Below are 20,075 nucleotides of genomic sequence, written 5' to 3' on the forward strand. Positions count from 1 at the left end.
TCCTAAATATTCTCTTCTAAGCCCAAAGTTTAAATAGCTGTGAGCATACCATAATGCCCAAATTTAGATCTCCAGCTCAGACTTCTTTGACCCATTTCCATGTGAGTGCTTTAAAGGCATGACAGATGTTGGTCTTTATGTTGCAACTGAATTCATGCTTTTTCCCTAGGATGTGGCTCTCTTCCAGTGGTTCATCTCTTGAATAGTACCATCCACCATATACTTGTTACCATAAGGCAGAAACTAGACATCTGTCTTGATGGGTCCTCTTTTATCTCTTTCCTCCTGCTAGAAGACTCTTCCACCATGAACTACTCTGGGCAAAGGTACTTGTGTACTTGTCTTGGACTAGCCACCTATCTGGACTCTGTACATATTCTTAACTTTCTATACTTTCTATTTACATTCTCTCTCTTCCCGTTCCTTCTTGAACCTACTCTAATCGGTGTTTTGCCCCACCTACTCTACCAAAACTGCCCTGGTCAAGAATGTGAGTGATTTCTGATTGCTGAAGCCAGTGGTCAAGTCTTAGTCTACATCTTCCTTAACCAGTCGACCTAATTTAATCCTATCAACCCCTTCTTTTATATACTGTCTTCACGTGTCTCCCACAATACCACACTTGGTTTTCCTTCTGTCTCACTGACTGCTCTTTTAAGTCTCAGGCTGGTTACTTATCATCTTCCAGACCTCTACATATTGGAGTGCCAGAACTCAGTCTTGGGCACTTTTTAAATCTACTCATCCCTGGAGTGATCCAGCCTTATGGCTTAAGTATTTTTCTTCTTATTATTAAACCTCAAAGGTCATATATACAGCTCATATATACAATATATATATACAGGTCATATATACAAAGCCTACTTTGCTTCTCCACTTGGATAGCTAATAGGTGTTTTGGATATAGCATATTCAACACTAATCTTCTGGTCATCTCTCTAAACCTGCTGTTACCATATTTTTCCCATCCCAGCTAACTGACCTAGAATAAACTTTATTCTTCCAACTGCTTAAGCCAAAGATCTTGGAGTCATCATCGCCTTCCCTCTGTCACACCCCATATCCCCTTCAGCAGCAAATACTATTGGCTACACTTAGGAAATAAATCTAGGATCTAACCGCTTCTAAAAACTATCCCTAGTACCAAGTCATTCTAAACCATAGCCATTTCACCTGTATTATTATAGTAGCCTCCCAACTTGTATCCTGCTTCTGTCCTTGTTCCCCTTTGTCTTTTTTCAATACAGCAGAGAGATTTTCTTAAAGGGTACACCAGACTCTGCCACTCCTCTCTGTTCAGATTCCTGCAGTGTCTTCTTAGATTAAAAGCTGCAGGCCTCAGAAGGGCCCACAAAACACCATAGAATTGAGTGCCATTATCATTCTGACCTTACATTATACTAGTTGCCTCACTCTAATCCAGCCACACTGGCCTGCTGTTGTTCCTCAGGCAAGCAAGGCATACTGAAACCTTAGGACCTTTGCATTGGCTACTACCTCTCACTACAGCTCTTTACTTCAGTACCTGTGTAATTACTTCCTCGTTATCTTCAGGTCTTGACTCTCTGGTGAACCCACTTAAAACTAAATCCTCTCCCTTACCCACAAACTTACTTCCAATAGCCACCATTTTTTTGTTTGCATTGTTCATACCTGTATGCCGAGTGTCTAGAATTGTGCCTGTCACACAGTATGTGTTGAAAGATATTTTTTGAATATAAGCAGGGGAGCCAGGTTAGGGGGAATTCATTAAGGACTTGTATGTCGTGCTACAAAGAAAGAAATGAGAAACCATTGAAGAATTTTAAAGAAGTATTCCAATCAGATACTCATTTTAAAAAGAGTACTAGGGGTCATTAAACAAAAATAAAACCCCTTAGCTTTGTGGTGTATGGGCCAGAGCAAAGAGAGAACAGAGATAAGAAGACTGATGAGTTCTAACTAATAACAGTAAGCATCCTTGAATTAACAAACTTTGGTACAAGCAATAGAATAGATGTAGTGATGGCAGAAAGATATGGAAAAAAGGATTATTCCAGGTTTTTTATCTGAGTGAGTAGGTGAGTAATAGTGCCATTAATCAGAACAGGGGAAGCAGGAGAGAGGGGAGTGAGTCCCTTTAGAGCTAATGAGATCCAGCTGGTGGTAGGCGGCGTGTGGCAGGTGGATATAGTGACTGTTGAGAACAGATCTGAGCTGGAGACAGATTTTCACATCATTAGCATATAATTGAAAAAATGAAACATCTAGCATAGTAATTGTCTGGTAAGTTCCCTTCTCTTTGTCCTAAGTGTTTTATCTGCCTTTTTTGTAGTTCACTGCTATAATTCTCCAGAGAAATAAGGGGTTTTTATTTGTATTGGTCTATTTTTAAAGAAAAAGGATCTCTTCCTGATAATTCTCCTTTATTTTCACTTAATTTCCTCACTTTTCCTCTTTGATATCATCTATCTTATCCTTTTCCCAGACTGTTTGGTCCTCCCCTTGTTTTATAACCATTTGTTTCCTACTCTTCATCTCTCCTTTTTCCATGCCGTATTACCTTGAACTACTTTTTGTTATCTGTGTTTTTAAGGATGCTTATCTTCTGTTATTCCTCTGTCTCTCCATAGCTAACACTTTTGTAGCCTTTCTTTCTGGGTATTTTTCTAAGTGCTCCATAAATATTACTTTTTGTAATTCTCAACGATTACTATGAAGTAGGCACTGTTAGTGTCCACCTTCCTTTTTTATGGATGAGGAAACTGGATCTCAGATCTCACAGATTCTAAGTGTTGAAGCAAAATTCTTCCTCATTTGAAAGCTCCCGTGAATAAAATGCGTTGGTTGAGTTCTCTCATTCCGTCACATGTTTATATTTGGTACAGAACAGCTGAGAACATTTGCTATAAATAGATGAATATATAAATAAGGAAGACTGAGATTAACATAGACCATAAGTTTCTTAATTTAAACATATAGGGTTGTATATTTAACATTAAAAAAGCAGGCATTCTGATTTTTTTTTTAAAGATTTTATTTATTTATTTGTCAGAGAGAGAGAGCGCGCAAGAGAGTGAGCACAGGCAGAGGGAGAAGCAGGCTCCCCGCTGAGCAAGGAGCCCGATGTGGGACTCGATCCCAGGACCCTGGGATCATGACCTGAGCCAAAGGCAGCTGCTTAACCCACTGAGCCACCCAGGCGTCCCGTGATTTTTATATTCTGCAGTGTCCAACACATTATTGGAAACACACAAAATTATAAACATATTATTCAGCAGGTTTGCATGACTGAGCAACTGGACATGATGTGTTTTTCTCCTTTTCCCAGCTGTTTGAGTTGGGTCCTGATGGAGGAGATCATGAAACTGATGGAGACCTTCTTGCAGAGACCGACGTGTTGGCTTATGACTGTGCTGCCAGGTAAAGATTTCCTCATTACTCAGCAGCATCCTCACATACTTAATGTAAAAAATTCATTGGGAGTGAAGAAATGTAAGAATGCTGTTTTTAATATAATCTGTGGGGACGCCTGGGTGGCTCAGATTGTTAAGCATCTGCCTTCAGCTCAGGTCATGATTCCGGAGTCCTGGGATGGAGTCCCACATCAGGCTCTCTGTGAAGCCCTCTCTCTCTCTGCCTCTCATCCCTCTCTCTCTGCCTGCTGCTCTGCCTACTTGTGCTCTCTCTCTGTCTTTCTCTATCAAATAAATAAAATCTTTAATAAATAAATAATCTGTGATCAGATGCTTGAGAAATTAAGCTGTATATTAGGTAAGGTAAGTGTTGCATTTAATAGGACTGTACTAAAACTGATAGTGTTTTCCATATTTGTATTTGTATTTTATTTTTTTTCCTTTTTTAAATTTTTTCATTTTAATAAACATATAATGTATTTTTATCCCCCAGGGGTACAGGTCTGTGAATCGCCAGGTTTACACATTTCACCATATTTGTATTTTAAAAGATAAAATATTTCTCCATTGAAGATGAAAATATACATATATTTTGCACACTTTTGTTTTCATGTATCACTTAGAGAGCACCTATTGTGCTAGCTTTCTAGTAATGTCCTAGAATTATTTACTACCTATAGCAGTATGTCTACAGTACTAAATAGTCATAGAAGTCCATAATTCAGATCACTCATGTGGCCTGACACCATGCTTGTAGTATGTGCTTGATTATAACACACTTGGGGAGGTGGCCAACTTTACTGAAACCTGTTAGGATAATAGGTTTCCTGTTACCAGAATCTGGATGTTTATTTATAAAGCTTCATTAAAAGTATGAAGAGAATTAGCTTTTATCAGTCCTCTCTGTGTAATCCCAAGAATTCTCTCTTGTGTTATGACAAGTTAGTGATTTGTTTCAGGGGATATAATGATGAGGAAAAAATAAATTGAACCTCATAATAGTAATAATAAACTGTACTTGCCAGTAATAACTATGTTAAAATCTTGTGTGTTATATATAAGCTTTTTGCTTATATTTTGTGTATTTATTAAAAATGGTAGTAAGACATTAAGTTTGCTTTTAACAGATAACTACTTTTGAGAACAAAATAGTAAACCCACAGAAAATTTTTAGTTTTTCCACTATAAGCATTCACCAGTATCAGGAGATATTTTTTAGTTGTTTTTTATGTGATATACAAATGAAGATTAGGAAGATTTTAGGAAATTAGTTGATTGATTTTTAACAGAGCCTTAAGATGCCATTGTCACTTAGTATTTATTTTTGAGCATATAATTAGGAGTCAAAAATACATTGTTTCAAAAAATATATATATTGTTTCATGTACAGAGAATCACCTAGATTTTATTCATTTCCCTGCTAACAAAGCCCGGGTTCCTAAGGCTAGAATTAAAGGACTTCAGTAACCGTTTACAACATCTTTTTAAACTTTCTACCTAACTATACTTTTTTATCTGTCTTAATGCTTTAACCTAACTGGACCCCTTGTCATTTTTAAGCCCTGTTTTGTACTTTCATACCTCTACAGCGCATTAATTTGTTTTCCTCAAATACCCTTCATTCTTTTCTCTATCCCAGTGACAACCACTATAGTCTATTACCTAAAACTTTATCAGGTCTCCTTATTTATATACAAGCTTTCTCCTTCTATTTTAGTAAATTTTTTTGTGTGGTTACTGTGATAGGCACAGTTCCAAATACTTTATCTGAATTTCCTCAATCCTCAAAACAATCCTGTGATCTAGACATCATCTTCATCCCTCTTTTCACATGAAGAAACTGAGTCACAGAGAGGGTACAATATCTTGCCCACAGTTACACAACTAGCAGATCACGAAGCTGAGCCTTGAACTCAGGCCATCTGACTCCAGAACCATTTTCTTAACATACTTCCTCTCAAAACACTTTAAAACTGAAATTCAGAGTTTCTTTTTCCAATTAAATTGGCATGTGGGGTTTTTTTTGAACAATTAAAAAAATTTTGTGTTATTTTAATGAGAGCTTTATAACATTTAACCAGGTTTTAGAATTCAAGGTAAGGAGTGCCATCACCATGACAACAAATGACTGTTATTTGTATGTTCCTGTCCAGATTTTTTTAGTTTTTAATCTGTTTCAGACTTTTTAAAATAGGTTTTTAATGATGTTCAATAAGAATCTTCCACAATGAATTTCATGTTTTGTTTATAAAGGATATATAACAAATATATGTAACAGGGAAGTGCAAAGGCATTGTCTTTGACTCACTAATTTTTCTCTCAGAGAAAAATATGCAATGATGTTTGATGAACCAGTTCTCTTGCAAGCTGGTTGGTGGTATGTGGCATGGGCTCGAGTGTCTGGACCCAGCAGTGACTGTGGATCTCATGGACAAGCTTCTATTACCACAGATGATGGGTAAGCAAAATGTTTAAGTATTACTTAAGCAACTCTCATTTTTGTTAGTGGAATATTGTTTTAGCAGCTCAGTCTCTCAGAAGGATAAAAATGTCAGTAAGACTAGACCATAATGTGACTGCCAAACATTAAATTTATGCAACCTCATGCCAGATTAAGGTCTAGACAGAACAGGGAGAGAACAGGACTGCTACTCTTTGCTCTTGTCATTTGTCATTTGTATGTATTTCTGGGTGTTATATCATTTAAGAATTTATTACCAATTAGAAATTATATAAAGTGACAAGAAGAGTGAGGAATTTGGAAACCATAAAAAAGAAATAAAGACTTGCTATAAAATTTGACGGTCCTTATAAAAACAGTTTATAAATTTCAGAGTTTTAGCAATAAGAGATGGTACAGCTTTAATAAGATGTAGGGGAAGATTTACTGTTTAAATTTCATATGTAGAGTGCTTTTTAGTTTATAAAACTCTTTCATATCTATATTCTCATTTGATGCCCTCAACAGTTTTGTGAAACTGTTATTAACTCTGTTTTCCGCTTGGGAATAGAGAGACAGGAAGTGAACTGACTTGCTGCACATCGTATCACTGCTGTGTGGCAGAATGAAAACTAGACCTGGAATCTCTTTTGACTCTAACTCCAGCCTTCTTTATTTTCAGTACTCTGGATTTGTGTGTTTGAAAGGACTATCATTTAGAAGAGAAATTCGGTTTACTCCTTACTCTTCTTGAGCATGAACTATTTGAAATGAGTAGAAGTTATGTAATAGTATATTTCAAACAGTTTTGTTCAGCTTATAACAAAGCTTATCAAAAACAGAACAGGCTAATTAATGAGAGGAATTCTTTGTTCCTGAATGTTCAAGTGGAATGCATTAAATAAATTAAGCCTGCTGTAAAGTATCCCTTTCAGACTTACTCTAAGATTGTGTGCTAGCACTAGAGAGACTGCTTTGATCCTGGACTATGTGATTCCATATGCAGCTCATTGAACTTCGCAGTGTCACAGCAGTTTGAAGCTAAAGCTTATCGTGTGCAGTTGAGCAGATTTTAAACTGTTTAGAAGTTGAAATATTTTGTTAAAAGCTTATTGTTCTGGGGTGCCTACGTGGCTCCAGGGGTTAAGCCTCTGGCTTTGGCTCAGGTCATGATCTCAGGGTCCTAGGATCGAGCCCCACATCAGGCTCTGCTCAGCAGGGAGCCTGCTTCCCCCTCTCTCTCTGCCTACTTGTGATCTCTCTCTCTCTGTCAAATAAATAAATAAAATCTTGGGAAAAAAAAAAAAGGCTTATTGTTCTAGGGGCACCTGGGTGGCTCAGTCCTTAGGCGCCTGCCTTCAGCTTAGGTCATGATCCCAGAGTACTAGGATCTGGCCCCCAGTCAGGCTCCCTGCTTGGCTGGAGCCTGCTTCTCCTTCTGCCTGCTGTTCTCCCTGCATATGTGCTCTCTCTTGTCTCTCTCTCTCTCTCTCTTGTTCTATCTCAAATAAATAAATAAAATCTTAAAAAAACAAAAAGCTGATTGTTTTGCTTAAAGTTGAGCTGGGGGAGACTAGAAGGAGGCAGGACTGCTGCTCACCAAGGAATTCCTGATCAGGTTTAATTCCTTTATTTTATTCATGAAGGCATTTCAGAGCTTGAACCAAAATAAAAACAACTCCTTTTTACTTGTGTTTTTCCTTAAAGAATGAATCTCTGTTCATTAACATATGATTTGAAAACACTGTTGTCAAATTTCTTATTTCCTTTCATGTATCTTGAATCATGTTGTTTTGTGGTATCATTGTTATTTTTTCTCTTCTTAGGGTGGTTTTCCAATTTAAGAGTTCAAAGAAATCAAATAATGGTACAGATGTTAATGCTGGTCAGATACCTCAATTATTATACAGGTATTTATCATATTTATAGTTAATTACTATGATATTGTCCTTTGTTATAATGATCTAGGATACTAAAAAATATATGTGACATAATGAAAGAAATTATTTGAAGCTTTCAGCAAGTTATAATATACCAGTAGAAATATAGCTATTTTTAACAAAAACACTTAATATTTTATATATTTTTAAACATCTTCTACATTGAGCTGAATTTTAAACTTTACTTGATGACTCAGATTATCTGTATTATGCCATTAGCCGTATTTTAGTAACTTATTTCTTTATCTAGATTTTCTTACCCATTTCAAAATATTATAAAGTAATAACAATTTGTCTTAGAGAAATGATACTGAGACATTAGATGGGGACTTCAGATGCAGGCCTGATTGATTTCCTGCTGTCTTATGTTTCCTGTTTGTACTGTAATGGAATAAATAGAAAATCTCTTACTGTTGAGGGGTGCCCTTACTGCTGAAAAATTTCCTTTTATTTGAAATGTCGAATAATAATTATCCATGTGATAATATTTATTTATAACATTTAAGAATTTTAATTCCTGGTATTTGAGACATTTATGGAAGGATATGCCTATTATCCATCTATCTCTAGTAGATTACTATAATAATATTTAGAATGAAGAATTAAAATATATGTAACCCCTCACTAAAAAATGTCATTCTTTGAGTGTAAAAAATCTAAAGAACTACCTCTCCAGCAGTGACTGTCTCTCATGTCTTTCTTCCATAGTAATCACTTTAAGACTCTAGGTGGTGTCCCAAGAAGAGATTTTTGTTTGTTTTTATGCAGTTTATTATAGTTAGAATTCATAACATGTAGCATTATGAACATAGCAACTTGCTCAAACTACTCCTGGGTACACTGGTAGAATAACTTCTTAATAATATAGCCCTTAAAATTTAATAGCAGCATATTTTGCTATTGCAAAAATGTATATTTTGAAAAGAAAAATGTCATTGGATTTTCCAACATAAATTTATGTGTGTCTGCTACCTTCAGACTTCCAACCAGTGATGGCAGTGCCTCAAAGGGCAAACAGCAAACCAGCGAACCTGTACACATTTTAAAGAGATCTTTTGCAAGAACTGTCTCAGTGGTAAGCCATTTTTTTTAAATTTCAGGTTTTTTTGTCCAGTGCTCTATTTCATTTTGATATTTAGCATTTAGCCTCTCTTCTAAGTGTTTATCTCAGGAGAGTTTTATGAACTCAGATTTGTTTTTATATTAGCACTGAGATCCCAGGCCAAAGAGTAAGCCCTTTAAATAATGGGAAAATAGAGATGTTGGGTGACTTTATCATGAACTTCAACATGAACTGATATAACTGGTGGGTTTTCTAGTAAATCATGTATGAATACATATGCGGAAGGAGTTAAAAAGTGAAAGAAAAGTTAAGGCTGATACTGACAAAAAGCACTAGCCTAATGCTTGAGGAGCTAAATACAAGAGTTATATATCTAATTACTCTGTTGAATTACTTGACTATCCACATTCTACATTTAAAGAAATGCCTCATTACTGGGGTTGCCAGTGTAGAATGGAAAGCCAACATGATTTAATTGTCATGAAATGTCTGAATGTCAGAAAGCCTGAGTTAAGTTCTTCTTTCATTTATTAGTTGAACATTCTTATGCCAGTTATCTAAATAAACTGTGTGATAGCATCATTATGAATTTCTAATGAAAAAGGAATACAATAATGCTTTTTAAATTGTAAGGCACTATATGAATGCAGTTTATTCATGTAGTTGGTAGTCTTTCATGTTCATGAACTGTGTACGATGAATGCTTTTTTGTCTTCTTTTTTAAATAACAAGATTAATACACGTTCCGGGTTGGGAAGAGGGTGGAGTGGGGATAAATGATATTAAAAGTATGCTAAGTATACTAAAGTCACCCTGTTACTGTTTACATTTTTATGTATATCCTTCCAAACCATTTTTAGACATACACAAACTTGTTAGTCTATATATACAGCATGCTGTACAGTCTCCTTGTTTGTAATAGTAAAGTTTTGCATCTTTTTTAAAAAATTTCATAGTGTTAAGGACATAATCCATGTTCGTGTATTCAGTTCTATGTTAATCTTTTCTTGTATTTGCACAGCATCCCATAGAATAATTGTACTCTTAATTTATTCAACCCTATACTATCAATTTCTTGTTTTTTACTATTATGTCCTTCCATATGCATCTTTCATTACTTACATACTTATGTGAGTGTTTCTACTGGAAGTGTGCTGATTTAAATTGTGATGTATCGTGCCAAATGACCTTCGAAAAGATCTATGGTAGTTTATAGAGATAGAGCTTGCAATAAGATTACAAGAACTTTGGCTCCTTGGTATCTTGGCATCCTTTTAGTATTAAGATCAGTTTGATAGCTTTTGATCCAAATAAGTATCTTGACTCTGTATGTCTTTTTCAGTGATCTTTTTTTTGTGCTTAGTAATTTTTTGATATTTGTGTCTAAGTGGTTTTGTGGTCGTTAGGTAATTGTTATCTTTCTATAAGAAATGTATTCAACTCTTTCTTTAAGAAGCTAAACTATAAACTCTTATCTTGGTATTACTATACTAGAGGACTGGAATTTGGTGGGGATCAGGGAATAAGTGCTTTGCTTTGAGATGATCTAGTGTTTGTCATCATGTAAGTGTGGTAAAGCCTGTAGAACAACTAGAACTGAAAGGGATGCTCACTACCCTAAACTCACATTGGAGAATTTAAAAACCTAGTAAGAATTTTTTAGGATTTTGTATTCAATTTTTATCTTCTATTAACTTGTTTATCAAGGGTTGGCTATAGTTTGTATGGTAAAATTTAATACGTAGACATAAAATAATTTATTTAATACTGTCACTAATACCTAATACTAAATAAAATACTTTATTATATTAAAAATTATTAAAGTGCTTTAAATACTTCCAGCTTATTTATATAGTACTACAATAACAGTGTAGAGTTTAATTTTGCTTTCAAGTAATCATGTATTTGTAAATGTTTTTAATTTTTTCCCTTACTTATATGGTAAATTAGATAGGTTGGTAGCAGGGAAACAAAGATATATTTTTAAATAAGCAAATATGGGGGTGCCTGAGTGCCTCAGTCACTTACGCCTCCGCCTCTTGGTTTTGGCTCAGGTCATAGTCTCATAGGTCAAGAGTTCTAGCCCTGAGTTGGGCTCCATGCTCAGTGCAGAGTCTGCTTGGGATTCTAGCCCTCTGCCCATTCCCCACTTGCTGATACACTTTCTCTTTCTCAAATAAATAAATAAATAAATCTTTTTAAAAATAAAGAAATAGGCAAATATTGAAGAATGTTGCTTTTATACATGCCTAACTACTTTATCTTGTTTGTCAAGCTTCAAAGATATTCCTAATGGTAATGTGATAAATGAACTAATAAAATATCCATTATTTGGGCTAATCGAAACTCAGTAAAAAAGTTCAAATAAAGTTTTGTTTTGCTTTGTTTTGTTTTGTTTTTTTCAAATAAAGTTTTGAAGTTCAGTGTCATCATTCCATTTGATTCAACCTATGGTATCATTTGAACTAATTATTTTCTGTTTTTTCATATTCTGGATTAGGAATGTTTTGAGTCATTGTTGAGTATTCTTCACTGGAGCTGGACCACCTTAGTCTTAGGAGTTGAAGAACTTAGAGGATTAAAAGGATTCCAGTTCACAGCTACACTTCTAGATCTAGAGAGACTGCGCTTTGTGGGTACCTGTTGTCTGAGGTTATTGCGTGTCTATACCTGTGAAATTTACCCAGTGTCAGGTATGAAGCATGTTTTTAAATTACTTTAAGAAGAAAATATTTGACACATTGGGAAGGTCTGTATAGGGATAACCAAGAGTTGAAGATCCCCAGCTGCCTTTAATCTTCTCTTAAAATAAGGGCAGAAAGTCAGCTTTCAAGATCCTTACGTGTTTACTTAAAAAGAATAAAACAGATTACGTGTTATGTTGATAACAAAAAATCATGTTAAACTAAAAAAATACTCTAATAACGTATTATTTTAAACAGATTTGGTCAAATAGAAATTTTTTGAACGACTCATTTGGACTTAAATGCTGAAACCAATGTTCTGGCTTTTTAAAAAATTTTTTCCTATTTAGATTTTTAAAAGAAATTTTGGACTACATTTAATCTCTAAATTGTTTCATTTCTAAGTTTTGAGTACTTGCAGTCTTTAGCTATATGGGAAATTACTTGAATTATATTGAATATCTCCATGCATATTTATTACTCCATTTAATTAGCAACCTGCTTTGTTTCCTCAAAGCTACAGGAAAAGCAGTTGTGGAAGAAACTAGCAAATTAGCAGAATGTATTGGAAAAACCAGAACTTTGTTAAGAAAAATTTTATCAGAAGGAGTTGATCACTGCATGGTGAAGTTGGATAATGATCCTCAAGGATATCTCAGTCAACCCTTGAGTCTCCTAGAAGCTGTCCTTCAGGAGTGTCATAATACCTTTACTGCCTGCTTTCATTCTTTCTACCCAACTCCTGCCTTACAATGGGCTTGCCTTTGTGATCTGCTGAATTGTTTGGATCAGGTAATTTCAGTTTAAAAAATGTTAGTTGAAAATATGATAGATTACCTAATACTCTTCAAGGAAATTAAGTGCTATTGCCTCAATATTTCTAACTTCTATAAATGATAAATTAGGACATTGGTTTGGTATATGTGACTTAAAGTTGAAAGTCATTTTTTTTTGCTTGCTTTATCATGTTCAGCTATAAAATTGGTAGGCACAATTGATATGCTCTTTGAATCTGTGAATGAGTGTGCACATGTACGAGAGCAAGAACAATCATGAGTGCATGTGTAAGAGCAAGGATAGCGCTAGAAGGGGAGCTTCTGCCACCCTCACAACTGCAGAACAGTCAGGAGAGAGAGCTGTGAGAGAGCTTGCTTGCTAAGAACCATTCATTCATAAGGAAACTGCGAGCCTCATAAATGTGTATGCTCCAAATCAGTTTCAAAATACTTGAGGCAAAAAGTTGACAGAATTTAAGGTAGAAATAGACAAATTTACAATGATACTTGGAGACTTCAGTGCTCCTCTTTCAGTAATGAATAGAACAAGTAAATCAAAAAATCAGTAGAGAAATAGGAGATCTGAACAACACTGTCAACCATGTTGGCTTTATTGATGTTTATAAAACAGAAAGTGCAAGTGCAGAATGCATATTATGTTTATGTATACATATCATGTTCATAAAGATAGATTATATGCTAAGCCATAAAACACATCTTAGTAAATTTCAAAAGATTAAAATTAAAGAGTTTCAGACCACACTAGAACTAAATAAACCAACAGCCAAATATATTGAGAAAGGCACTAAATAGACAACACTTCTAAGTAACCAGTGAATCAAAGTAGAAATCCAAAGGAAATTAGAAACGATTTCATACTAAAAGATAAAAGTATAACATCAAAATTTGTGACATGTAGCTAAAGCATTCCTTGGGAAGAACTTTATACTTTTAAATGATAGTACTAGCAAAGAAGAAAGGTTTAAAATCAATGATCAAAGTTTCTACCTAAAGAAGTCAGAAAGAATTAGCAAACGAAAGTAAGAAGTAATAAAGATGAAGGAAATAATAAAGATAAGAGCAGAAACCAGTAAAGTAAAAACAGAGAAAATTGACAAAGTTCAAAGTTGGTTCTTTGAAATTAAAACCAAATTAATAAACTCCTAGCAAGTCTGACTGAGAGACAAGAGATAAAGAAAAAACACAAATGATCAAGGATAAAACCGGGAATGTCACTATAGATGCAACAGACTGATAAGGGAATATTATGAGCAACTTTATATTAGTAAGTTGCAACTTTAGGTAAAGTAGACAAATAGCTTGAAAAATACAAAGTAACCAGAACTGACGAGTAATAGAAAAATCTGAACTGCCTTATATCCATTTAAAAAATGAATTTATTATCAAAAACTTTCCCACAAAGAAAACTCCAGATGCAGATAATTATCATTGGTAAATTCTATTAAACTTATAAGAAAGAAATGATATCAATCTTTTACAAACTCTTTCAGAAAATACCGGAGACATTTCCCAACTAATTTAGTCAAGTTAGCCTTATCCTTTTTTTTTTTCTTATCCTTTTTTTTTTATCCTGATACCAAAAACTGACTAAGATATTAAAAGAAAAAATTAGTACAGCAAACGTTACTCAAACAGATACAAAAGCTCATAACAATATTATCAAGTCAAATCCAGCAATATAAAAGATACATCACACCCACTAGGGTTTTTCTTAGAAATGCAAGGTTAGTTTAACTTTCAAAAATTACACTTTCAAAAAAAAAATTACACTTCCAGTGTAATTCACCATATTAACTGAATAAATGGGGAAAATTGTATAATCTTCTCAATAAATAATGAAAAAGCATTTGACAAAATTAGCACTTAATCAGTGATGGAAATTTCTCACCAAACCAGAATTTAAGGAAACTTCTTCAACCTACAATTATAAAGGATAGAGGATATCTACAGAAGAATCTACAGTTAATATCATACTTAATGGTGAAATATTGAATACCCCCCTAATAAGTTCAGGAACAAGGCACAAGATGACTGTTCTCACCACTTCTATTTAACATTGTAGTGGAACTTCTAGCACCTTTTCCTCCCCTAACAAAGTTCACTGTCATTACCAGGGTATACTAGCCTATTTGAAAGATAGTCCAGTGATGACATCTGGATAGACAACTTTGTTTTATTTTATTATTACTACTTTTTAAGCTATTTACATACTGAATTTATTCTTGGTATTAAAAAATGTATTTCATTGTGGCAAGAACTACTTAACATGAGAGCTACCTCTTAACACATTTAGAGCATATAATATGATATTGTTAACCACAGGTATGATGTTGTACAGGAGATCACTTGCGCTTACTCATCTTTCATAACTGAAACTTTATACCGGTTTATCACCAGCTCCCCATTTCCCCCTCCTCCCAACCATTCTATTCTCTGCTTCTGTGAGTTTGACTATTTTAGATACTTCAAGTAAGTGGAATCGTGCACTATTTTGTCTGTCTGTGACTAGCTAATTTCACTCATTATAGTGTCCTCCAGGTTCACCCATGTTCTATAGCAGAGTAGTGTATTTTACCAGTCAGTTTCCTGGGACAAGATTATTGCCTGGATTAGTGCACAACTTACTGTCTCAACCTGTCCAGTCTTACATGGTTGTTTTCTTTGCCACTGAACAGGTTACAGGCAGGCTAACTTTAACAAATGTTGGTTTAGCAGATGGGATATTGCTTTTAGCCTGAATTTGTAACACAAATGTTTGATGAACTAAGTAATGTGTATGTAGTTTTTGTGAATTAGGATATTCTGTCTTGGTAAGTTTTTAATATTTTGTTAAAAAATCTGGGGTGCCTGGGTGACTCTCAGTTGGTTAAGCATCTGCTTCAGTCTCAGGTCATGATTTCAGGGTCTTGGACTTCCTGCTTGGTGGGGAGTCTGCTTCTCCCTTTCCCTCTGCTCCTCCCCTCTCTCCTGCTCTCTCTCTCTCTCTCTCAAGTAAATAAATAAAATTTTTAAAAATTTACAAGTATGCTACTCGTTTTTCTGAATAAACCATATAGTGTGATATAATTTTATGACCTTAGTGCAATGTTTATTATAATAACTATTCATTATGCTCCATTAACATTAGTAGCACCAATTACAATTTAAATCATTTATTATTGGAGGAAAGTGGTTTCAGTGCTTGTTTTACTGGACATGCCTTAGATACATACTGATTGAGGACTTTTTGATGTCATTCTTTGAGCATAGTACTAAAGAGGACTGTGATTCAGAGGATATATAAAGTTGTTGGTTGGAGAATAGGAGGCTGATTTTTCTTGACCATATTTAATAGTTTTTCCATCTTCATTGGGAAATAACTTGGAACAGTTGTGTTTAAAAGTATTGTTCTATTTAAATCTCATAACAGGACAATTAAAATGAATGCTAGAAAATTTTGTAATAATTTAAAGAGTTGTTTACCTTTTATATACAAAAAAATGTGGATTATACTGATGCCATATTTCTTCGGTGGGTGCATATTTCTGTTTTTAAAAGGATATCCAAGAAGCAAACTTCAAGACCTCGAGTAGCCGATTGCTTGCAGCTGTTATGTCGGCTCTTTGCCACACTTCTGTTAAGCTGACTTCTATCTTCCCTATTGCATACGATGGAGAGGTACTGCTACGATCAATTGTTAAACAAGTTAGCACAGAGAATGACTCAACACTAGTTCACCGGTTTCCCCTTTTGGTAGCACATATGGAGAAACTCAGCCAGGTAGGTCTTTTTCTGAACTATCTTTTATACTGAAGTACTAAAACCACAAAGGAGGGCATATTTAAGTTGGTGCTTATTCTTCTATATTGGTGTTTACCAAACAAATATGTGTTTCACAAGAAGACCTAAAATTCAAGGGGGTAATTTTTTTCATGTTTACCTGTAAATCTGTAGTATTTTTTCTCTAATTTTTAAATTTTGAATGAAACCTAACCCATTAAAAAATGTGAGGGTTATGCAATGAATTCCCACATATTTGTTATATGCCAAACCCCTTGAAAGTTGCAGATACTATAAGCATACTTTTATATTATAATATTTGAGATTGCCAAGATAGAATTTGAGGGAAATAAATAAATTTTTGAAACATTTTTTCAATAACATTTTGGTGTATTAAAATGAACATTCTAGGGGCACCTGGGTGGCTCAGTGGGTTAAAGCCTCTGCCTTTGGCTTAGGTCATGATCCCGGGGTCCTGGGATCGAGCCCCGCATCAGGCTCTCTGCTCGGCGGGAAGCCTGCTTCCTCCTCTCTCTCTGCCCGCCTCTCTGTCTACTTGTGATCTCTGTCTGTCAAATAAATAAATAAAATCTTTTAAAAAAATGAAATAAAATAAAAATAAACATTCTAAAACAGTCATAGTAGTAACCTATTTGGGTTTATTAGAAAGCACTATAGAAAAATAACTTAAATACACAAGAAAACCATGTATAATATTATCAAGTCGATGAGAAGTAATCTTTTAAAATGAAAGCCAAGAAAAGCAGTAGAATATAGAATAATTATCCTAATTACTGTACTATAGCAATTTTCTGTTGACTGAAGCAACAGAAAAATTAAGAGAAAATTTTTAAGTGGCATACAGAAATGAAGGACAGTAGCAGAATGGGAAGAAAATTTATAGTTAATATAATACCTTTGTAGAATTACTAGAAATAGTAAGAGTAAATATAAGAGGAAGTTTAGAGATTAAGCCAGCATGGGAAAAATTTCGGCCTTACTAGAAACTAAATGTGAATGAATTGAAGTACCAATTTATTTGTAAAAAATTAGGAAAAATGATTTTTTTTTCTCTTACTAAGTCCTGCTCTGGTGAGACTATGACAAAACTTATAAACAAAATTTATAGATGGTTTCTGACATTATGTAATTAGTGTAAGCAATCTTCTTCTTTCAGTCTTTCGGCAGGTATTTATTGTGTACTTACTATTTACTGGGATTATAATTAGGTACTAGTTGAGACAGGAGTAAAAAACATAGCTGTTGAATTGGTGGAGCAGGGGATGTCTATAAACTGGAAGATATTCTTACAGGATAAATCGTCAATTCAGTATTAGGTGTGATGAGTATTTGCAAAGGAAATTATCCAAGGAAATAATTGAAAGACTGAGGTTTTATGTGTATTTTATTAAAAGGAAAATGGGAAACCTTAATTAGAGCCTTGTATGTTCATCGCTAAGTCAAATAGTTTAATTTGGATATATCAGTGTGACAGAAAAGAGCTCAGCCTTTAAAAATAGCTATATTTACACTTATTTTTTTAAGATTTTATTTATTTGACAGAGAGAGAGCATAGCAGGCAAAGTGGCAGGCAGAGGGAGAGAGAGAAGCAGGCTCCCTGCTGAGCAAGGAGCCCAATGTGGGACTCAATCCCAGGACCCCAGGATCATGATCTGAGCCGAAGACAGCTGCTTAACCGACTGAGCCACTGAGGCATCCCTATATTTACATTTAATATCAAGGGTGATGTTGGGGCTCCTGGGGTGACTCAGTCGGTTAAGTGTCTGCCTTCAGCTTAGGTCATGATCTCAGGGTCCTGGGATTGAACGCTGCATTAGACTCCCTGCTCAGTGAGGAATCGCCTTCTCCCTCTTGCCCCTCCTCCCCTCCCACATCCCTCCTCCTGTACTCTCATGCATGCGCTCGCTTTCTCAAATCAATAAAATCTTTTTAAAAAGGTGATGTTTTTACATTTTTTTATTAGAAAATCAGAAATCAAAGTATATATCCTTTATGACTATGGTATACTATGATGACTGTGTAAACTATGTATGCTAAAGGCATATGTATTTTGTAATTTGTATGTAGTACATATTTTGAAAGAGAATACTGAGAAATGAAAATAATGTTTAGGTGATAAAGTTATGGGTTATTCTCTTGTTTTTCCTTTGGAATTCACTTTAGTGTTTACAATGTTTTCCTTAAAGGTATAATAAAATTTCTAAGTATTTCACGATTTTCAGAACTATAAACATTTGGTAATTATTAATAATTAATAATTCTATATTTGTAGGTCTTTGTTAATATTCTATGAAGATAGAACGCATCTTCTATTATCTTAATAGATATTGTAGGATTGTACCATTTGGGTGTAGCATAATTTAGTTAATCTTTTCCCCTATAAATATACATATTTAGATTATTCCAGTATTTTAGTATTTTAAACATGCTGAAAATGCCATTGACTGCATTTTTATGCATATTCATGATGATTTTTCCAGACTAAATCACCTGGAGTGGAAAAATTCTTAAGTAAAAGGAAAACACCTCAAGACTTTACTACAAATTATCAAAATGTCCTCCAGAAAGCTAGTGTCAGCTTGCATTCCCCATCACTGGTGAATGAATTCCTTTTTCTAAAATTTAAGTGGCTAGTGATATGCATATATGTATATGTATATTTTTTTTGATTCTTCAACTAAAACATTGACACCATTTTAAGATTATATGGGAAGCTTCTTGTATTAATCTTGTTAGTCACTAATTAGAAACTAAGTGGGTATAACTAGATAAATACTCACCCATGCCCCTAATAAAGCCCTTCCAAGGTTATTGATTATGGAATACACTGGGGATTGAGTTTCATCCAAAGCTGATTTTCTGAGAAGTTCCAGAAAGTAAAGTTCTGGAGAATCAAAGTAATGTGAAGGATAGAAGAATTATAATTTTAACAAAATTAGGAGTTGATTATTGTAAAGCCAGGAAAACTAATTACATAAGAAATTGATGTGTTATGGTAATCTTATTCAAATGATAATAGAAATAATTTAAAAATGGAGGATTATCTCTAAGAGACTTTTTGTTCAGCCTAAGATTGTGCTTTAAAAAAGATATATAATAATGCTTGTGATGATTTTAATGAATTTTATTAATTAATTAATTAATTTACTTGATTTTTTGTCATGGGTTGAATATACACTCATTTATATTTTTGATTTGTCTTGGGAAGACTGGTTTAACTTTAAAGATGCTTTTCTGCCTTGAGATTTTATGACTTTATGAAATCTCTTGAATTTGTTACATATGCTATCTCTCATAAATCAGTATGGAATGTTGATAGAAAGCAGTATGGAAGAACTTGTGTATTCAGGGGGCATTCAGGTGATTTTGATAAACGAATCCCAACATATAGTTCCCCTGATTTTACAGAAGTTGAGGCATTGCGAAGAAGCTGGAACTAAATCCCAGGTTGTTTGATTTGCTAGTTTACAGTAAAATTGAAATGGTCATTGCTCACAATTTGCCCCCTCACAAAATCAGATGCATTTACTCCCTGTCCATAGTGGGCTAAAAGATATGGTATTGGATGATAAAAAAACATAAAGAGTGTTCATGCTGGATATCACTTAAATTAATCTTTTCCCTTTATTTCTGGAAAAAAAATATTTTCCCCCTTGGTCTTTAATGGAACTTTATAATTTCTTATCTTTAAAGTTTTCCATTGATAGGGGTTGGAATTTCTTAGGAAATCAAGTATAGTAGGAAATGTAAAACTGTATAGGAGTATTTGTAGTAAAATTCCATATTTTTATTATATGCATATGCAGAAAGAATTTTATTAGAAAATAGATTTGGGGGCACCTGGGTGGCTCAGTGGGTTAAGCCTCTTCCTTTGGCTCAGGTCATGATCTCAGGGTCACGGGATCGAGCCCTGCATCGGGCTCTCTGCTTAGCGGGGGGCCTGCCTCCCCCTCTCTCTCTGCCTGCCTCTCTGCCT

At 34.4% G+C, this 20,075-nt stretch overlaps 1 protein-coding gene across 2 annotated transcripts in view; it reads left to right on the top strand.

Annotated features, from left to right (window-relative positions):
- MYCBP2 (MYC binding protein 2) overlaps positions 1 to 20,075 on the top strand; it is a 262,432-nt gene that overhangs the window by 114,010 nt on the left and 128,347 nt on the right. For both annotated transcript variants that reach the window (XM_080798126.1, XM_080798127.1), the window contains exons 27-33: positions 3,311 to 3,402; positions 5,719 to 5,853; positions 7,662 to 7,745; positions 8,754 to 8,850; positions 11,339 to 11,531; positions 12,040 to 12,314; positions 15,857 to 16,078. In XM_080798126.1, coding sequence (XP_080654252.1) covers positions 3,311 to 3,402; positions 5,719 to 5,853; positions 7,662 to 7,745; positions 8,754 to 8,850; positions 11,339 to 11,531; positions 12,040 to 12,314; positions 15,857 to 16,078 — 1,098 coding nt within the window. The remainder of the gene's footprint in view (positions 1 to 3,310; positions 3,403 to 5,718; positions 5,854 to 7,661; positions 7,746 to 8,753; positions 8,851 to 11,338; positions 11,532 to 12,039; positions 12,315 to 15,856; positions 16,079 to 20,075) is intronic.

Source organism: Martes martes (assembly GCF_963455335.1).
Source record: "Martes martes genome assembly, chromosome: 3".
NCBI lineage: Eukaryota > Metazoa > Chordata > Mammalia > Carnivora > Mustelidae > Martes > Martes martes.